The sequence below is a fragment of the Scyliorhinus canicula genome, chromosome 6 (assembly GCF_902713615.1).
Source record: "Scyliorhinus canicula chromosome 6, sScyCan1.1, whole genome shotgun sequence".
Classification (NCBI taxonomy): Eukaryota; Metazoa; Chordata; class Chondrichthyes; order Carcharhiniformes; family Scyliorhinidae; genus Scyliorhinus; species Scyliorhinus canicula.
In genome coordinates this window covers 13,267,967-13,285,197 of record NC_052151.1, presented here as the reverse complement: position 1 = coordinate 13,285,197, position 17,231 = coordinate 13,267,967, and the positions used below count along the sequence as shown (strand labels likewise).

The window sequence follows — 17,231 nt, the reverse complement described above, 5'->3', positions numbered from 1 at the left end:
CCTATCAAGATCATTATATGTTTCATAAAGATCGGGCGCGATTCTCCCAAAACGGGAGAAATCGTAAGGCTGGCGTCAAACCCGGGCGGGTTTGACGCCAGCGCGCCCCTTCCCGACCGGGAACCGATTCTGGTCCCCGGTCGGGGCTAGCAGCCCGACGCCGTAAGCTCCGGCATCACGGGCTTAACTAATTTTGTTAAGCCCGCTTGCCGGAGTTAGCGCCGGCTGACGCGTCATATGACGTCAGCCGCGCATGCGCGGATTGGAAGACTCCAACCTGCGCATGCGCGGATGACATCATCGCGTATTTGCGCGAAACCCGCGCATGCGCGGGCCGTGATGCCCCTCAGCCGCCCCGCGAATGGATACTGCGGGGCGGCGGAAGGAGAAATAGTGCGCGGGCATCGGGCCCGCTGCCCGCGATCGGTGGGCACCGATCGCGGGCCCATGGCACCCTTGGCACGGCCGTGGTACGGCCGTGCCAATCGGTGCCATGGTTATAAAAAGCGAGTTGGTGACGCCGTTTTTATGAACGGCCAGACCAGGTGTGTTTGCCGTTCGTAAAAACAGCGTAAAGGGCTGGGACTTCGGCCCATCTATCAGCTGTGAATCGCTGCCGGCCGTAAAAAATCGGCGGCGGCGATTCGTGTCGGGAGTTGGGCGGGGGGGGGGAGAGAATAGCGGGAGGGCGGGAAAAATGTCGGGAAGGCCCTCCCGCTATTCTCCGACCCGTCGTGGGGGGCGGAGAATCGCGCCCATCATTTCTCATTCTTCGAAACTCCAATGGATACAGGCAAACCTGCCCAGGGGTCCCAGGAATCCGTTGATTAAACCTCCTACAAACGGCTTCTAATGCAATTATATCCTTCTTTAATTAAGGCGACCAAAGCTATTCACCGAACTCAAAACGTGGTCACACCAACACCCTATACAATTGTAGCAAAACTACCCTACTTTTCTATACCATTCCCCTTGCATTAAACGACAACACTCTGTTTGTCTTCACTTGTACCTGCAGACAAACCCGTTGTCCTTTATGCACCAGGACACGCAGATCTCTCTGTACCTCAGTACCCCCTCTGCACGGGGCTGTTTAGCACAGGGCTAAATCGCTGGCTTTTAAAGCAGACCAAGGCAGGCCAGCAGCGCGGTTTGATTCCCGTAACAGCCTCCCCGAACAGGCACTGGAATGTGGCGACTAGGGGCTTTTCACAGTAACTTCATTGAAGCCTACTTGTGACAATAAGCAATTTTCATTTCATTTTTTCATTGTGGGCAGCACGGTAGCACAGTGGTTAGCACAGTTGCTTCACAGCTCCAGGGTCCCAAGTTCGATTCCCAGATTGGGTCACTGTCTATGCGGAGTCTGCACGTTCTCCCCGTGTCTGCCTGGGTTTCCTCCGGGTGCTCCGGTTTCCTCCCACAGTCCAAAGATGTGCAGGTTAGGTGGGTTGCCCTTAGTGTTCAAAAAAGGTTAGGTGGGGCTATGGGGACGGTGTGGGGAGAGGGTGGAGGCTTAGGTAGAGTGCTCTTTCCAAGGGCCGGTGCAAACTCAATGGGCCAAATGGTCTCCTTCTGCTCTGCAGATTTTATGAAAAAAAATTCTATGATTCTGCAATCTCTCCATTTAAATAACATACTGCTTATCTACTCTTCCTGCCAAAATGCACAAGTTCACATTTCCCCACATTATACTCACTTAATTTATCACATTGACCACTCACTTAATTTACCTAAATTCCTTTGTGGGCTCTTTATCTCCTCCTCATAACTTACTTTCAACCTATCTTTGTGTAGTTTTTTAAAAAAAAATTTAGTGTGCCCAATTCATTTTTCCAATTAAGGGGCAATTTAGCGTGGCCAACCCACCTACCCTGCACATCTTTGGGTTGTGGGGGTGAAACCCACACAAACACGGGGAGAATGTGCAAACTCCACACGGACAGTGACCCAGAGCCGGGATCGAACCTGGGACCTTGGTGCCGTGAGACAGCAGTGCTAACCACTGCGCCACCGTGCTGCCTATCTTTGTGTATTTGCCAAATGTAACAGCCATCTGCGGGATTCTCCAGCGGTGGGATCCTCTGCTCTTCTGGCAGCGCACCCAAGCCCACAGGTTTCCCGACGGCGTGGGGGTGGCAACAATGGGAAACCGCATTGGCCAGCAGCGGGAATGGAGAATCTCGTTCCCTGCGGGGGCGCGCCGCACCGGAAAACGGGGCTGGTGGGACCGAGAATCCCACCCCATATATTCGGTCCCTTTATCCAAGTTATTTATATATGTTATAACCCCAGTGGAGGTTATGGGATAGGAAATATCAGGTTTCCCGTGCCCTAGGGACTTCTGGTGATGGCCATGGAGTGAGTGGTCGCACATTTGGTGGCTCCCGCTCCAGGTGGATTTTGTTAGTCTTATCCCACCCGTATGCGGATTCTGTTTAATGCAAAATGTGTGAGTGCCCAGGAAAGGTAATACTCCTCTGGTGAGTCTGGTGTATGGATCGGAGGATGGAAAGTGCCACGAGAAAGAGAGAGCAGCTGGAGCTGGGCAGTTTTCGTGGTGCACCACAGATTAAGATGCCAAGGGGGCAGCGCTGCCCGTTCAGCCAGCGCTCCCTGCTCCGGTGTCCCCCCATCTCCACCACCCCAGGATTCAATGGGACCATGTGATGGATTGGCCAGCTCGCATGCAGGGATCACCTAGGTAGATAGTGGAAGGTGCAACTGTGGGTAGGCATCAGACATTGTCAAACAATGCGGAGCAGCAGAGTTCATCGCAGAACGGGTTGTCATCATTCTCCATCTCATACCCGCTGTTACTGCCAACCCAGGGCCTGCACCCCTAGTGCGGCAGGTATGTATCACGGAGGGGGTTGCGAGGGGGGGATGCGGTGTCTGTGCCTCTGGCCAATTCCCCCCTAGTCGATGAACTTGCAGGCGATCAGTGCGTCCCGTGTGCGTCAGCCTTGTGTGCATGTTGTGCAGCCTCCCTTGCCTGTACCATGTTCTGGTCATCCTCACCCTCCCTTGCATCCCTTCATCCGACGAGGACTGCCATTCATCCTCTCCTCCAGTACTGCCCTCCTCTGCTACGCGATGTAGTGGTAGATGTAGCAGGCCACCATGATGCTACCCCCCTCGCAGCGCTGTACTGGAAGGCCCCTCCAGAGATGTCCAGGCTCATTCACGCCCCTGGTCGCTACATGGCCATTTCCATAGCGGGTTTCCACGTCGGTCTGTGGCCTCCAGATAGGCATCCACACCCATGGCCGCAGAAGATAATTCCTGTCGCCCAGGAGCCAACACTCCAGCCAGGGGTGCGCCTGGAAGAGGCCAGCACGGTAGCATTGTGGATAGCACAATGGCTTCACAGCTCCAGGGTCCCAGGTTCGATTCCGGCTTGGGTCACTGTCTGTGCAGAGTCTGCACGTTCTCCCCGTGTGTGCGTGGGTTTCCTCCGGGTGCTCCGGTTTCCTCCCACAGTCCAAAGATGTGCAGGTTAGGTGGGTTGGCCATGATAAATTGCCCTTAGTGTCCAAAATTGCCCTTAGTGTTGGGTGGGGTTACTGGGTTATGGGGATAAGGTGGAGGTGTTAACCTTGGGTAGGGTGCTCTTTCCAAGAGCCGGTGCAGACTCGATGGGCCGAATGGCCTCCTTCTGCACTGTAAATTCTATGATCCACCCGAAGATCAGAGGCTGAATGCCCTTGACTGCGGAAGTGTTCCCCGACTGGAAGGGAACATTCCTGCCTGGTGATTGTCAGGTGCCCAATCCTCTGGCACAGATGTTGCACAGTCTTCCTGGTTAGCCAAAGTCATTGGTGACACACTCCGTCCGGCAGGCCCTCAAAGGACAGGCACCGATGGTATTCATGTACCCTGATGCACCGCCTCCCTTTGTACCTCCTCGGCCTATTGAACAGCTGGCGTGCCAGCTTCACAGCTGGCCCCTGCTCCTCCAGAAAGGCTCCTACTGTGCAGTGTCCTCCCCGAGCAGCACCTCCACCTGAAGCCTCAGTGCATCCACAAGGGCAGCTATGGCCCAGGCAGAAGGAAACCGTTCCTGGCTGTACTCCGAAATTCATTCTCTGCAGTGTAAAAAGGGAAAACATGTGAGCATGATGTGTACTCCCGTGCCAATCAAGTCCAACAGACTACATGGTGGCCCTGGGTTGCACTGCAGCTTGTAGCCACCTAAGATGGACACTGGGCTAACAAAATGGAGAAAACAGTTTAGCCAGGACAAGCAGTCTGCAAAGGCTAATTAGCATTCTGCACGTAGCAAAACTAGTTTATGGCCAGGTGGAAGATCTCAACCAAAGGTGTAAATAGCAAAACGCTTTGCATAGTAATAGAACATAGAACAGCACAGAACAGGCCCTTCGGCCCTCGATGTTGTGCCGAGCAATGATCACCCTACTCAAACCCACGTATCCACCCTATACCAGTAACCCAACAACCCCCCCCTTTAACCTTACTTTTTTAGGACACTACGGGCAATTTAGCATGGCCAATCCACCTAACCCACACATCTTTGGACTGTGGGAGGAAACCGGAGCACCCGGAGAAAACCCACGCACACACGGGGAGGACGTGCAGACTCCGCACAGACAGTGACCCAGCCGGGAATCGAACCTGGGACCCTGGAGCTGTGAAGCATTTATGCTAACCACCATGCTACCGTGCTGGATTGAGGCAATCCAGATCTGGGCACACACAATAGCAACATTTGGTTTTGAATGGATACTTTGAGTGGACGCCCAGACGAAACGGCACCAGAAGTATCCATCACAAAAGACCCTAGAGACCGCCCCACCCATCGAGAAGAGACCCTCAGATTGGGGGATTTGTAAGACATCGATTGGGAAATGATCCAATCGATACATGGCAGGTAAAGACCCGCCCCGAAAAGGCACGGACATTGGGGGCCCTATAAAGATAGACCCCGCACATGGTTCTGTCTGTTTTTGTGCTCCGGCTTGGACTGCTGCTTTGACTTCGACCCAGATCTGCTGTTGTATCCTGACTCCGACTCCAGCCGTTGATCCTGTCTTCCATCACCAGCCGTTGAGCACCAGCCATCGTTCAGTAAGTCCCAAAACGACGCTCGCTACGTGAACCCGGCATTACTTATACAGTATTCGACTAGTAACGAACAGAAGGTGCAGCCCAGAAAGGAACAAAGGCCTTGTCCCCTGACCTTGCTGGTTCCTACTTAGATAAGTATTTAGTCGTTTAATAGTAGAAATAGGTATTAGTCTTTAGCGTGTGCATGCGTATTTATTATATTTGTATAATAAATATTGATCGTTGGAACTTACTAATCGGTGTATAGTTTTATTACTTTGAACCTGACCTTGAAATACTTGTGAGGTGTCTATATACGGCACCTGGCGACTCCGAGCTGAAATTACACACACAGAGCTGTAGCAGTGTTAAGCACACGGCCTTTAAACGGAGGCGTGTTAATACACTCCAATAAACGTGTAATACACTCAAGTAAAACGTGCAACAAGCTCCACCCTCCGCATGTCACCCCCCCTTCCCCCTCAATCCCACCCTCACACCTCAACCGTTCCCCCCAACACTTTGCTTTCCACGCTGCACCCCTGACCTCACCGAGCACCCAGGGTGTCCCGAACCTCACCACCCGTCCCTGTCAACAGGGGTACTGGTGACTGCCGCAACTCGTGTCAGTGATACGCTCTGATGCCTCTGTCCTGCTCCCTCCAGTGGGGTCTACTGTGGGTGTCCTTCTTGGCTGGGCCGTGTGTTACCCCGCCAGCAGGGTGGCATTGGGTTGTTGGGGGGGGGGGGGGGGGGTGAATGACCGCCTACATGCTTGGTGGCTTGTGTGTGGGCAGGGCCTACTTTGGGGTTGGGCGAGGGGCTGGGCACCTGTTGGGAGCGTAACTGTAGTGTGCCGTGTGTCCTGGGTGTGGCACACAGGCTGCGGCCACCTGTCCGGGGGCAGGGGTGGGATAGGCTGGCAGGGCTTGGAGACGCTGGTGGTCCTGCGGACTGGTCTGACTGATGATCTGACTGGTGAGGCCTCTGCCCTGAGAGGGTCAGTGTGCCAGGGAGGGTGCCAAAGGCCACGGTACATGTGTCCTTTGTTTGGGGTGAGCTCTGCTATTACCCTGCTTCCCCTGCAGTGGGGATGAGCAGGAGTGGCAGCACCTAGTGTGACATTGACTGAGCTTGGCCACACCCATCCCGGTGATGGGTTAGCTGGATTCTGAAGGTTTCCAGAGGGACGTCCTAGATAACCAGAGGCTCTCTGAACAGTTATAAGACAGAGTGAGCAGTCAGCAGAGTGCACAGCTGGGGTCTGTAACTTGTACAAAATGGTTGCTTTTAAAAAGCATACTACAGCAATGGCGGTCCACGCCCAGCCACCCTGAATCTACAGCCCATGCCCGTGTCGCCCGTCCTGAACGCCGCCTACCCAAAGATCAGAGGCTGAATGCCCTTGACTGCTGAAGTGTTCCCCAACTGGAAGAGAACATTCCTGCCTTGTGATTGTCACGCGACAACGCAGAATCGGCGAGCAGAAACTGACAGCCAAGTTCCGCACGCATGGGTACGGCCTCAACTGGGACCTTGGATTCATGTCACATTACATTCACCCCCACCATCTGGCCTGGGCTTGTGAAATCCTACCAACTGCCCTGGCCTGAGACAAATCACACTTTAACCTGTGATTATTCCTCTCTCCAGTCGCAACGTCTGGACCTGTAAAGACTTAATCACCTGCAAAGACTCGCATTCAAAGTATCATCTTGCATCATTAACTTTGTCTATATATGTGCTTGTAGGGGCAGAACGGTGGCGCAGTGGGTTAGCACTGCTGCCTCACGGCGCCGAGGTTCCAGGTTCAATCCCGGCTCTGGGTCACTGTCCGTGTGGAGTTTGCACATTCTCCCCGTGTTTGCGTGGGTTTCGCCCCCACAACCCAAAGATGTACAGGGTAGGTGGAACTTGCCACGCTAAATTGCCCCTTAATTGGAAAAAATGAATCGGGTACTCTAAATTTAAGAAAAAGAAAAGATATGTGTTTGTAGAACCCACCTTTTCACTCGCCTGATGATGCAGCAGTGCTCCGAAAGCTAGTGATGTCAAACAAACCTGTTGGACTTTAACCTGGTGTTGTAATACTTCTTACTGTGCTCATTCATCTTTGCCCCACACATTTAATTCCCTAATCTTACATATCTGGCGCTAATTTGTTCATGGTTCAGATGGTAATCGCGAGATTATTACCTTTGAGGTTCTACGTTTTAATTCAGCTCCTAGCTTTTCATTCTCTCAATACAGATCCCTTTTCCTAGCCCTATGTATGATGTTGGTACACACATGGATCACAACAACTCTGTTTTTATTTTTTTATATTGGGCACCCTTTAAAAATGGCGCAGAGATCTTAAAGCCTAAATTGAGCCCGTCCTGCCAGCTGACATCATGGGACCTGCCCCTTCATTTTTTCTCAGCTATGAGGCAGATGATACGACAGAGCATGGCAGCTTTAACGCTGTTTTTCTCACTCACTGTACCATTTAGCCAAAAATGGTAAAATTCTGCCCCTTGGGTGAGTATGTGAAGAACTGTGGACTGTTACTTTCCAAGGCTCTTGGACTGTTAGTGGGTTTTCATAGTTTGTAACTTCGTCTAGTGTAGCATTGAAAAGTATCAGGAAAGTGCAAAAAAATACCAGGGGTGATAATATTCTTGCTACATGTGTAAAGATAGTTCCCCAGTGGGGTTAGTCGATAAATGGAATGAGCAACAGAGCTATACAAACCAGCAAGTCCCATCTAGTGCAGATTTATACCAGGAGCTAGTATATTTCATTTCTAGTGAAAATCCTCTTTGTTTTTCTTTGCAGGTTGTGTTTAATACTCTAAGCCTTGTGGGTGTTTCCAAGAAGATTGTGACGAGTGACGAAAAGAGGTAAAGGAGCCGGAACTCAGTGAAAAATAGCTACTGAAGGGTTAGGGATGAGGGTGGGCAGGGACCATAGCTAAATACAACAGCCTTCTCCAATCAGAATTGACTCCTCCAATTCTTTGCCTTATAAGTCAGCAATATGCTCATTCCAGGTCAGTTTTAATTTAGTTGATTTCTCTGTCTTGCACATAGGGTGGTATCTATTTGCGGCAATGGGATTCTCACCCGGCTGCTTGAAAGGGTGGGGTCAGCAGCAAGAGTTGGCTCACAGTGGCCTGCCCCCTTCCTAATTGTGGAACGGTCACACGAGATTACACGTTGGTTAAACTTACAGCACCTTTCAAAAAGGAGGGAGGGAGAAAACAATGACCTCCAGGCCATGTTGGCTTAACATCAGTGATGCACGATCAATGACTACTAAAGCGAGGTTGTAGTCCAACTGAAGGCTTTAATAAGCTAGATGTCCTCCACAGCAAGATCTTATAGTTTTTTATCTTGCCCCGCTGTGCATTATCGAACATGAAGGCAACCGACCGTTGGTCAGTGAGGAGAGTGAATCCCCTGCCGGCCAGGTAATGCCTCCAATGTCGCACAGCTTCTACTATGGCCTGGGCCTCCTTTTCGACTGAGGAATGGCGGACTTCGGAAGCATGGAGGGTACGTGAGAAGAAGGCCACGGGTCTGCCCGCTTGGTTGGGGGTGGCCGCCAGAGCTACAGCGGGCGCGTCGCTCTCGACCTGGAAGGAGAGGGACTCGTCGATGGCATGCATCGTGGCCTTTGCAATATCTGCTATGATGCGGCTGAAGGCCTGGCGGGCCTCCATCGACAGGGGAAAGACTGTGGATTGGATCAGAGGACGGGCCTTGTCTGCATAGTTGGGGACCCACTGGGCGTAGTAAGAAAAAAAACCTAGGCAGCGCTTCAGGGCCTTGGAGCAGTGAGGGAGGGGGAACTCCATAAGGGGGCGCATGCGTTCAGGGTCGGGGCCTATAACTTCATTTCGCACTAAGTAGCCGAGGATGGCTAGGCGGTCGGTGCTAAACACGCATTTATCCTTGTTGTAGGTAAGGTTAAGGATTTTTGCGGTCTGGAGGAATTTTCGGAGGTTGGTGTCGTGGTCCTGCTGGTCGTGGCCGCAGATGGTGACATTATCGAGATACAGGAATGTTGCCCGTAAACCGTATCGGTCAACCATTCGGTCCATCTGTCACTGGAAGACCGAGACCCCGTTAGTGACACCGAAAAGAACCCTTAAAAAGTGGTATTGCCGCCCATCTGCCTCGAAGGCAGTGTACTTGCGGTCACTCGTGCAGATGGGGAGCTGGTGGTAGGCGGACTTAAGGTCCACCATGGAGAAGACCTTGTGTTGCGCGATCCTGTTTACCAGGTCGGATATGCGTGGGAGAGGGTACGCGTCCAGCTGCGTAAACCTGTTGATGGTCTGATTGTAGTCGATGACCATCCTATTCTTCTTCCCGGTCTTTACCACCACTACTTGAGCTCTCCAGGGACTGTTGCTAGCTTGAATGACTCCTTCCCTCAGTAGCCGTTGGACCTCTGACCTAATAAAGATCCGGTCCTGGACACTGTACCGTCTGCTCCTGGTGGCGACGGGTTTGCAATCTGGGGTGAGGTTCGCAAACAGGGAAGGCAGATCAACCTTGAGGGGCGCGAGGCTGCAGACAGTGAGGGGGGGTATAGTGCCGCCGAATTTGAAAGTTAGACTTTGGAGGTTACACTGGAAGTCTAACCCTAGGAGTGTTGCTGCGCAGAGGTGGGGAAGGACGTAGAGCCGGTAATTTTTGAACTCCCTTCCCTGGACCGTGAGGTTTGCTACACAGAACCCCTTTATCTCTACTGAGTGGGAACCGGAGGCCAAGGAGATTTTTTGATTAACAGGATGGATGGGCAGAGGACGGCGCCTTACCGTATCGGGTTGTATGAGGCTCTCCGTGCTCCCAGAGTCGATTAAGCAGGACGTCTCGTGTCCGTTGATTAGCACCGTTGTTGTAGCAGTTGAGAGTGTTCGAGGCCGAGACTGGCCCAGGGTCACCGAGGTTAAACGTGGCAGCAGCTGGGTTTTCTCGTCGGGCAGTGTGTGGTCATCTGCACCGAGGTCCTGGGAGTCCATCCAAGATGGCGGCGCCCACTGGTCACACGTGGCTTTGGGTGCACAAAATGGCGGCGCCCGTCCATCACACGTGGCGTCAGCGTAACAAGATGGCGGCGCCCGGAGGCCACACGTGGCCCTGGAGGAGGAAGATAGCGGCGCTCGCTGGCTACACGGGGCCCGTGGAGAGGGTTGTAGTGGCAGTTCTCATTTGCTTCCGGAGACCGCAGCGACCGCCCGGGCCTGGCGTACCGCCACGAAGTGGCCCTTTTTGCTGCACCCTTTACACGTGGACGAACGGGCTGGGTAGCGCTGTCGGGGGTGTTTGGCTTGCCCGCAAAAATAGCAGCGGGGCCCCCCCAGGCCGTCTTGCAGTGCAAGCTTGTTGGGGGTGAGTGGGGCATTGCCTCGGAGTCGGCTGCAGAGGGATTACACGCTGCCCAGGGGGCTGCCGCGCGGTCGGGGGCGTAGGCGCGTGCGTTTTGGGAGGCACATCCAGGGAGCCGTCAAGGGCCCGAGCCTCCTTGAGGCCTAGAGTTTCTTTCTCCAGCAAACACTGGCGGATTTGAGAAGACAGCATACCCGCAATGAAAGCGTCCTGAATCAACAGTTCTGTGTGGTCGTTTGCTGAAACTTGCGAGCAGCTGCAGTTTCTCCCCAACACTAGGAGCGCACGGTAGAATTCTTCCAGTGACTCACCAGGAATTTGTCGCCTTGTTGCTAGTAGATGCCGGGCGTAGACCTGATTCACAGGGCGAATGTAATGTCCTTTCAGCAACTCCATCGCGGCATCGAAGTCGTCCGCGTCCTCGATGAGGGTGTAGTGTTCTGGGCTCACCCTCGAGTGCAGGATCTGCAGTTTCTGTTCTCTTGTGGGTGTGTTTTCTGCCATTCTGAGGTAGCCGTTGAAGCACGCTAGCCAGTGCTTGAAAGATGCTGCCGGGTTTACTGCGTGGGGGCTAAGTTGCAGCCACTCCAGCTTGATTCGGAGCTCCATTCTTTAAATCTAGCTTATTAAATTGATGCACGATCAATGACTACTAAAGCGAGGTTGTAGTCCAACTGAAGGCTTTAATAAGCTAGATGTTACCCCCAGCAGCTCAGGTACAGAAAGGAAGCTGCTGGGGTGGCATAATCTCCCAAACAGATAATCTCCCAAACAGAGAATCCAGCCCATAGTCTCTCAAACAGAGAATCCAGCCCATAGTCTCTCAAACAGAGGATCCAGCCCATAGTCTCTCAAACAGAGAATCCAACCCATAGTCTCTCAAACAGAGGATCCAGCCCATAGTCTCTCAAACAGAGAATCCAGCCCATAGTCTCTCAAACAGAGGATCCAGCCCATAGTCTCTCAAACAGAGAATCCAGCCCATAGTCTCTCAAACAGAGGATCCAGCCCATAGTCTCTCAAACAGAGGATCCAGCCCATAGTCTCTCAAACAGAGAATCCAGCCCATAGTCTCTCAAACAGAGGATCCAGCCCATAGTCTCTCAAACAGAGAATCCCGCCCATAGTCTCTCAAACAGAGGATCCAACCCATAGTCTCTCAAACAGAGGATCCAGCCCATAGTCTCTCAAACAGAGAATCTAACCCATAGTCTCTCAAACAGAGAAACCAACCCATAGTCTCTCAAACAGAGAATCCAGCCCATAGTCTCGCAAACAGAGAATCCAGCCCATAGTCTCTCAAACAGAGAATCCAGCCCATAGTCTCGCAAACAGAGAATCCAGCCCATAGTCTCTCAAACAGAGAATCCAGCCCATAGTCTCGCAAACAGAGAATCCAGCCCATAGTCTCTCAAACAGAGGATCCAGCTCATAGTCTCTCAAACAGAGAATCCAGCCCATAGTCTCTCAAACAGAGAATCCAGCCCATAGTCTCTCAAACAGAGGATCCCGCCCATAGTCTCTCAAACAGAGAATCCAGCCCATAGTCTCTCAAACAGAGAATCCAACCCATAGTCTCTCAAACAGAGAATCCAGCCCATAGTCTCTCAAACAGAGGATCCAGCCCATAGTCTCTCAAACAGAGAATCCAGCCCATAGTCTCTCAAACAGAGGATCCAGCCCATAGTCTCTCAAACAGAGAATCCAGCCCATAGTCTCTCAAACAGAGGATCCAGCCCATAGTCTCTCAAACAGAGAATCCCGCCCATAGTCTCTCAAACAGAGGATCCAACCCATAGTCTCTCAAACAGAGGATCCCGCCCATAGTCTCTCAAACAGAGAATCCAGCCCATAGTCTCTCAAACAGAGGATCCAGCCCATAGTCTCTCAAACAGAGGATCCCGCCCATAGTCTCTCAAACAGAGGATCCAGCCCATAGTCTCTCAAACAGAGGATCCCGCCCATAGTCTCTCAAACAGAGAATCCAGCCCATAGTCTCTCAAACAGAGGATCCAGCCCATAGTCTCTCAAACAGAGAATCCAGCCCATAGTCTCTCAAACAGAGGATCCAGCCCATAGTCTCTCAAACAGAGAATCCAGCCCATAGTCTCTCAAACAGAGAATCCAGCCCATAGTCTCTCAAACAGAGGATCCAGCCCATAGTCTCTCAAACAGAGAATCCAACCCATAGTCTCTCAAACAGAGAATCCAGCCCATAGTCTCTCAAACAGAGGATCCAGCCCATAGTCTCTCAAACAGAGAATCCCGCCCATAGTCTCTCAAACAGAGAATCCAGCCAATAGTCTCTCAAACAGAGGATCCAGCCCATAGTCTCTCAAACAGAGAATCCAACCCATAGTCTCTCAAACAGAGAATCCAGCCCATAGTCTCTCAAACAGAGGATCCAGCCCATAGTCTCTCAAACAGAGAATCCCGCCCATAGTCTCTCAAACAGAGAATCCAGCCCATAGTCTCTCAAACAGAGAATCCAGCCAATAGTCTCTCAAACAGAGGATCCAGCCCATAGTCTCTCAAACAGAGGATCCAGCCCATAGTCTCTCAAACAGAGGATCCAGCCCATAGTCTCTCAAACAGAGGATCCAGCCCATAGTCTCTCAAACAGAGAATCCAGCCCATAGTCTCTCAAACAGAGAATCCAGCCCATAGTCTCTCAAACAGAGAATCCAGCCCATAGTCTCTCAAACAGAGGATCCAGCCCATAGTCTCTCAAACAGAGAATCTAACCCATAGTCTCTCAAACAGAGGATCCAGCCCATAGTCTCTCAAACAGAGGATCCAGCCCATAGTCTCTCAAACAGAGGATCCAACCCATAGTCTCTCAAACAGAGAATCTAACCCATAGTCTCTCAAACAGAGGATCCCGCCCATTGTCCGACCGTTTATTTTGTGAAGGCCGTGTGTTTTATGTAGCGCGGCTGCTGGCTCCTCACTGGTCAGAGGATCGGTGCTGGGACCGCACCGATTTTTTTTCTTCGTAGAACTAGACACTTCCTCCGGACATAGCCTAAAAATCGGAGCATTCAGCCCAATATTCTCCTACCAGAGCTGAATTGCACCAATTTTATGATCCCCTTGCAGTCGTATATCGGGATGGAATTCCATGTTCCATGCCATATTAATGACTTAGCTTAAAATAAAGAGTATGGTATCAAACTTTGCTGATGATACCAAGCTAGGTAAGCTGTGGGGAGGGCAATGAGAGGCTGCAAAGAGATATAGGCAGGTTAAGTGAGTGGGCAACAAGATGGTGAATGCAATATAATGAAGGGAAGTGTGAAAAGCAGAACTGAATCCATAGATCGATAGAATCCATACAAGTGCCGAAGGAGGCCATTCAGCCCTTCAAGCCTGAACCAACCCTCTGAAAGATCATCCTACCTCGGCCCACACACCTGCGCTATCTCCATAACATGTAACCCCACCGAACTAGCGCATCTTTGGAGGCTAAGGGGCAATTTTATCATGGCCAATCCACCTAACCTGCACATCTTTGGAGGTTAAGAGGCAATTTTATCATGGTCAATCCACCTAACCTGCACATCTTTGGAGGCTAAGGGACAATTTTACCATGGCCAATCCACCTAACCTGTACATCTTTGGAGGCTAAGGGGCAATTTTACCATGGCCAATCCACCTAACCTGCACATCTTTGGACTGCGGGAGGAAATCGGGGCACCCGGAGGAAACCCACGAAGACACGGGGAGAATATACAAACTTCACACAGTTATCGAGACTGCAATTGGACCCGGGTCCCTGGCGCTGTGGGCCAGCAATGCTAACCACTGTGCCACCATGCCGAATATATTTTTTTAAATGTGAACTTGTAAGTGTTGATGTTCAAAGAGACTTGGGTGTGCTTGTACAAGGAGCACAGGAAGTTAGCATGCAGGTGCAGAGAGCTATTTGAAGGCAAATGACATGTAGGCTTATCGCAGTGGAAGTGGAGAACAAGAATAAAGTCTTGTTACAATTGTACAGGTTTTGGTGAGACCACATCTGGAATACTGCTTGCAGTTCTGATCTCCACATTTAGAAAGGATATACCCGTATTGGAAGTGATACAGCAAAGATTCATTAGATTGGTCCCTGGGATGAGGGGGTTGCCCTGTGATGAGAGGCTAAGTGAATTGGGCTTATATTCTGTGGAGTTTGGAAGAATGAGAGATTCAAACCTATAAAAATCCTTTAGGGGCTGGGTAGGATAGACGTTCAGAGTTTTTGTCCACAGTATCAGGATAAGGGACTGGCCATTTCGGAGAAATTACTTCACTCAAAGGGTTGTGAATTTTTGGAAATCTACCCCTAAGCATTGTGGCTGCTCTATCATTGAATACATTTAAGGCTGGGATACACAGAGGTTTGGTCTCTCAGGGAATTCAGGATATGGGAAACGGACAGGAAAATGGATTTGAAGCCCAAAATCAGCCAAGACCATATTGACCGGCTGAGCGGGTTCGACAGACCATATGTTCTACTCCTGCTCCTATTTCTGGGGCTCTTTTGTTCTCCTGCGTTTTCCACCATCATGGATTCCAGTCTTCAGCCAATTAGGTTTGCTCCACGTGATTCAAGGAGCCAGCTAACCACATTGGATACAGCAAAGTCTGTGGGCCACAGCAACATGCCAGCTGTAGTACTCAATGCTGCAGAATTGGCATCAAAGGGACCAGGAAAGAAGTCAAAATATTTTAGACAGGCAAAGAGGAACTCTTAAAGGGGATAGCTGGAACGAATAGCGCAAATGCATTTAATAGGAAGTTAAATATCAGGGAGAAGGGAATAAAGGATTATGCTGATTTGGTAAGGTGAGGAAGGATGGGAAGAGGCTTTGCCCCAAACAAATAGAACTTCTTTCTCACAATAACAAATAATGCCAATCTCCCTTTCTTCTTCACAGCTTTAATGAGGCCAGTGAAATGCTTGTTAACGAGAGGGACATCCAGATATATCCTGCTCACTGCATCGAGAACTGCACCTCCTGTGATATAAAGGTACTTAGAGAAGCCACAAATAAAAACATTTGAAATGGCTTCTTGCAGTTTGTGTGAGTGTGGGAAAGGAGCAACATTTTGTTTTGTGTTTCACTCGGTGTCTCCCACTGGTTCAGTAGAGGCCAGTAACTCCCAATAGACAATTTTCAGTCAGCATGACAGTGATTTGGGACTCGTTCACACAGAATCACCATGGGCTGGTTTAGCTCAGTGGGCTAGACAGCTGGTTTATAATGCAGAAAAAGGTCAGCAGCGCGGGTTCAATTCCCGTACTAGCTGAGAATTCTGAATTTTCCCTCTGTGTACCCGAACAGGCACCAGAATGTGGCGACTAGGGGCTTTTCACAGTAACCTCATTGCAGTGTTAACGTAAGCCTACTTGTGACAATAAAAGGTTATCATTATTATGATAGATCTTTTGCAGGTGTTTTTATGTGTTGGGGTAGAGTATGGAAGGGTCATTCTGTCGTTGGAGTGATATGTCTTGCCTCACAGTAAAGATTTAATCATGAAAATTAACTGGGGGAAATGGAACTGGATTCCTTTCTCACAGCATATGTGACTTCAGGTCATGTTACCCTGGGTAACGGCAGCACGGTGGCCCAGTGATTAGCACTGCTGCCTCACAACGTCGAGGTCCCAGGTTCGATCCCAGCTCTGGGTCACTGTCCATGTGGAGTTTGCACATTCTCCCCGTATTTGCCTGGGTTTCACCCCCACAACCCAAAGATGTGCAGGGTAGATGGATTGGCCACGCTAAATTGCCCCTTAATTGGAAAAAATGAGTTGGGTACTCTAAATTTTTTTTTAAATGTTACCCTGGGTGACAGGACTGATTACTGTGGAGATATAGAACACAGCACAGAACAGGCCCTTTGGGCCTTGATGTTGAGCCGAGCATTGTCCGAAATCAAGATCAAGCTATCCCACTCCCTGTCATTCTGGTGTGCTCCATGTGCCTATCCAATAACCGCTTGAAAGTTCCTAAAGTGTCCGACTCACTATCACAGCAGGCAGTCCATTCCACACCCTAACCACTCTCTAGAGTAAAGAACCTACCTCGGACATCCCTCCTATATCTCCCACCCTGAATCTTATAGCTATGCCCCCTTGTAACAGCTACATCCACCCGAGGAAATAGTCTCTGAACATCCACTCTATCTATCCCCTCACCATCTTATAAACCTCTATTAAGTCGCCTCTCATCCTCCTCCGCTCCAAAGTGAAAAGCCCTAGCTCCCTCAACCTTTCCTCATAAGACCTATCCTGCAAACCAGGCAGCATCCTGGTAAATCTCCTTTGCACCCTTTCCAATGCTTCCACATCCTTCCTATAGTGAGGTGACCAGAATTGCACACAATACTCCAAATGTGGTCTCACCAGGGTGATGTATAGTTGCAGCATAACCCCGCGGCTCTTAAACTCAAGCCCCCTGTTAATAAACGCTAACACACTTTTGGCCTTCTTCACGGCTCTATCCACTTGAGTGGCAACCTTCAGAGATCTGTGGACATGAACCCCAAGATCTCTCTGTTCCTCCACATCCCTCAGAACCCTGCCGTTGACCCTGTAATCCACATTCAAATTTGTCCTACCAAAATGAATAACCTCGCACTTATCAGGGTTAAACTCCATCTGCCATTTTTCGGCCCAGCTCTGCCTATCAATGTCTCTTTGCAGCCTACAGCAGCCCTCCACCTCATCCACTACTCCACCAATCTTGGTGTCATCAGCAAATTTACTGACCCACCCTTCAGCCCCCTCCTCCAAGTC

At 50.7% G+C, this 17,231-nt stretch overlaps 1 protein-coding gene across 1 annotated transcript in view; it reads left to right on the top strand.

The window, feature by feature from the left end:
- The window catches only part of LOC119966995 (probable tubulin polyglutamylase ttll-15), a 163,156-nt gene that overhangs the window by 134,372 nt on the left and 11,553 nt on the right, over positions 1-17,231 (top strand). The window contains exons 13-14 of the mRNA XM_038798973.1: positions 7,885-7,949; positions 15,365-15,458. Coding sequence (XP_038654901.1) covers positions 7,885-7,949; positions 15,365-15,458 — 159 coding nt within the window. The remainder of the gene's footprint in view (positions 1-7,884; positions 7,950-15,364; positions 15,459-17,231) is intronic.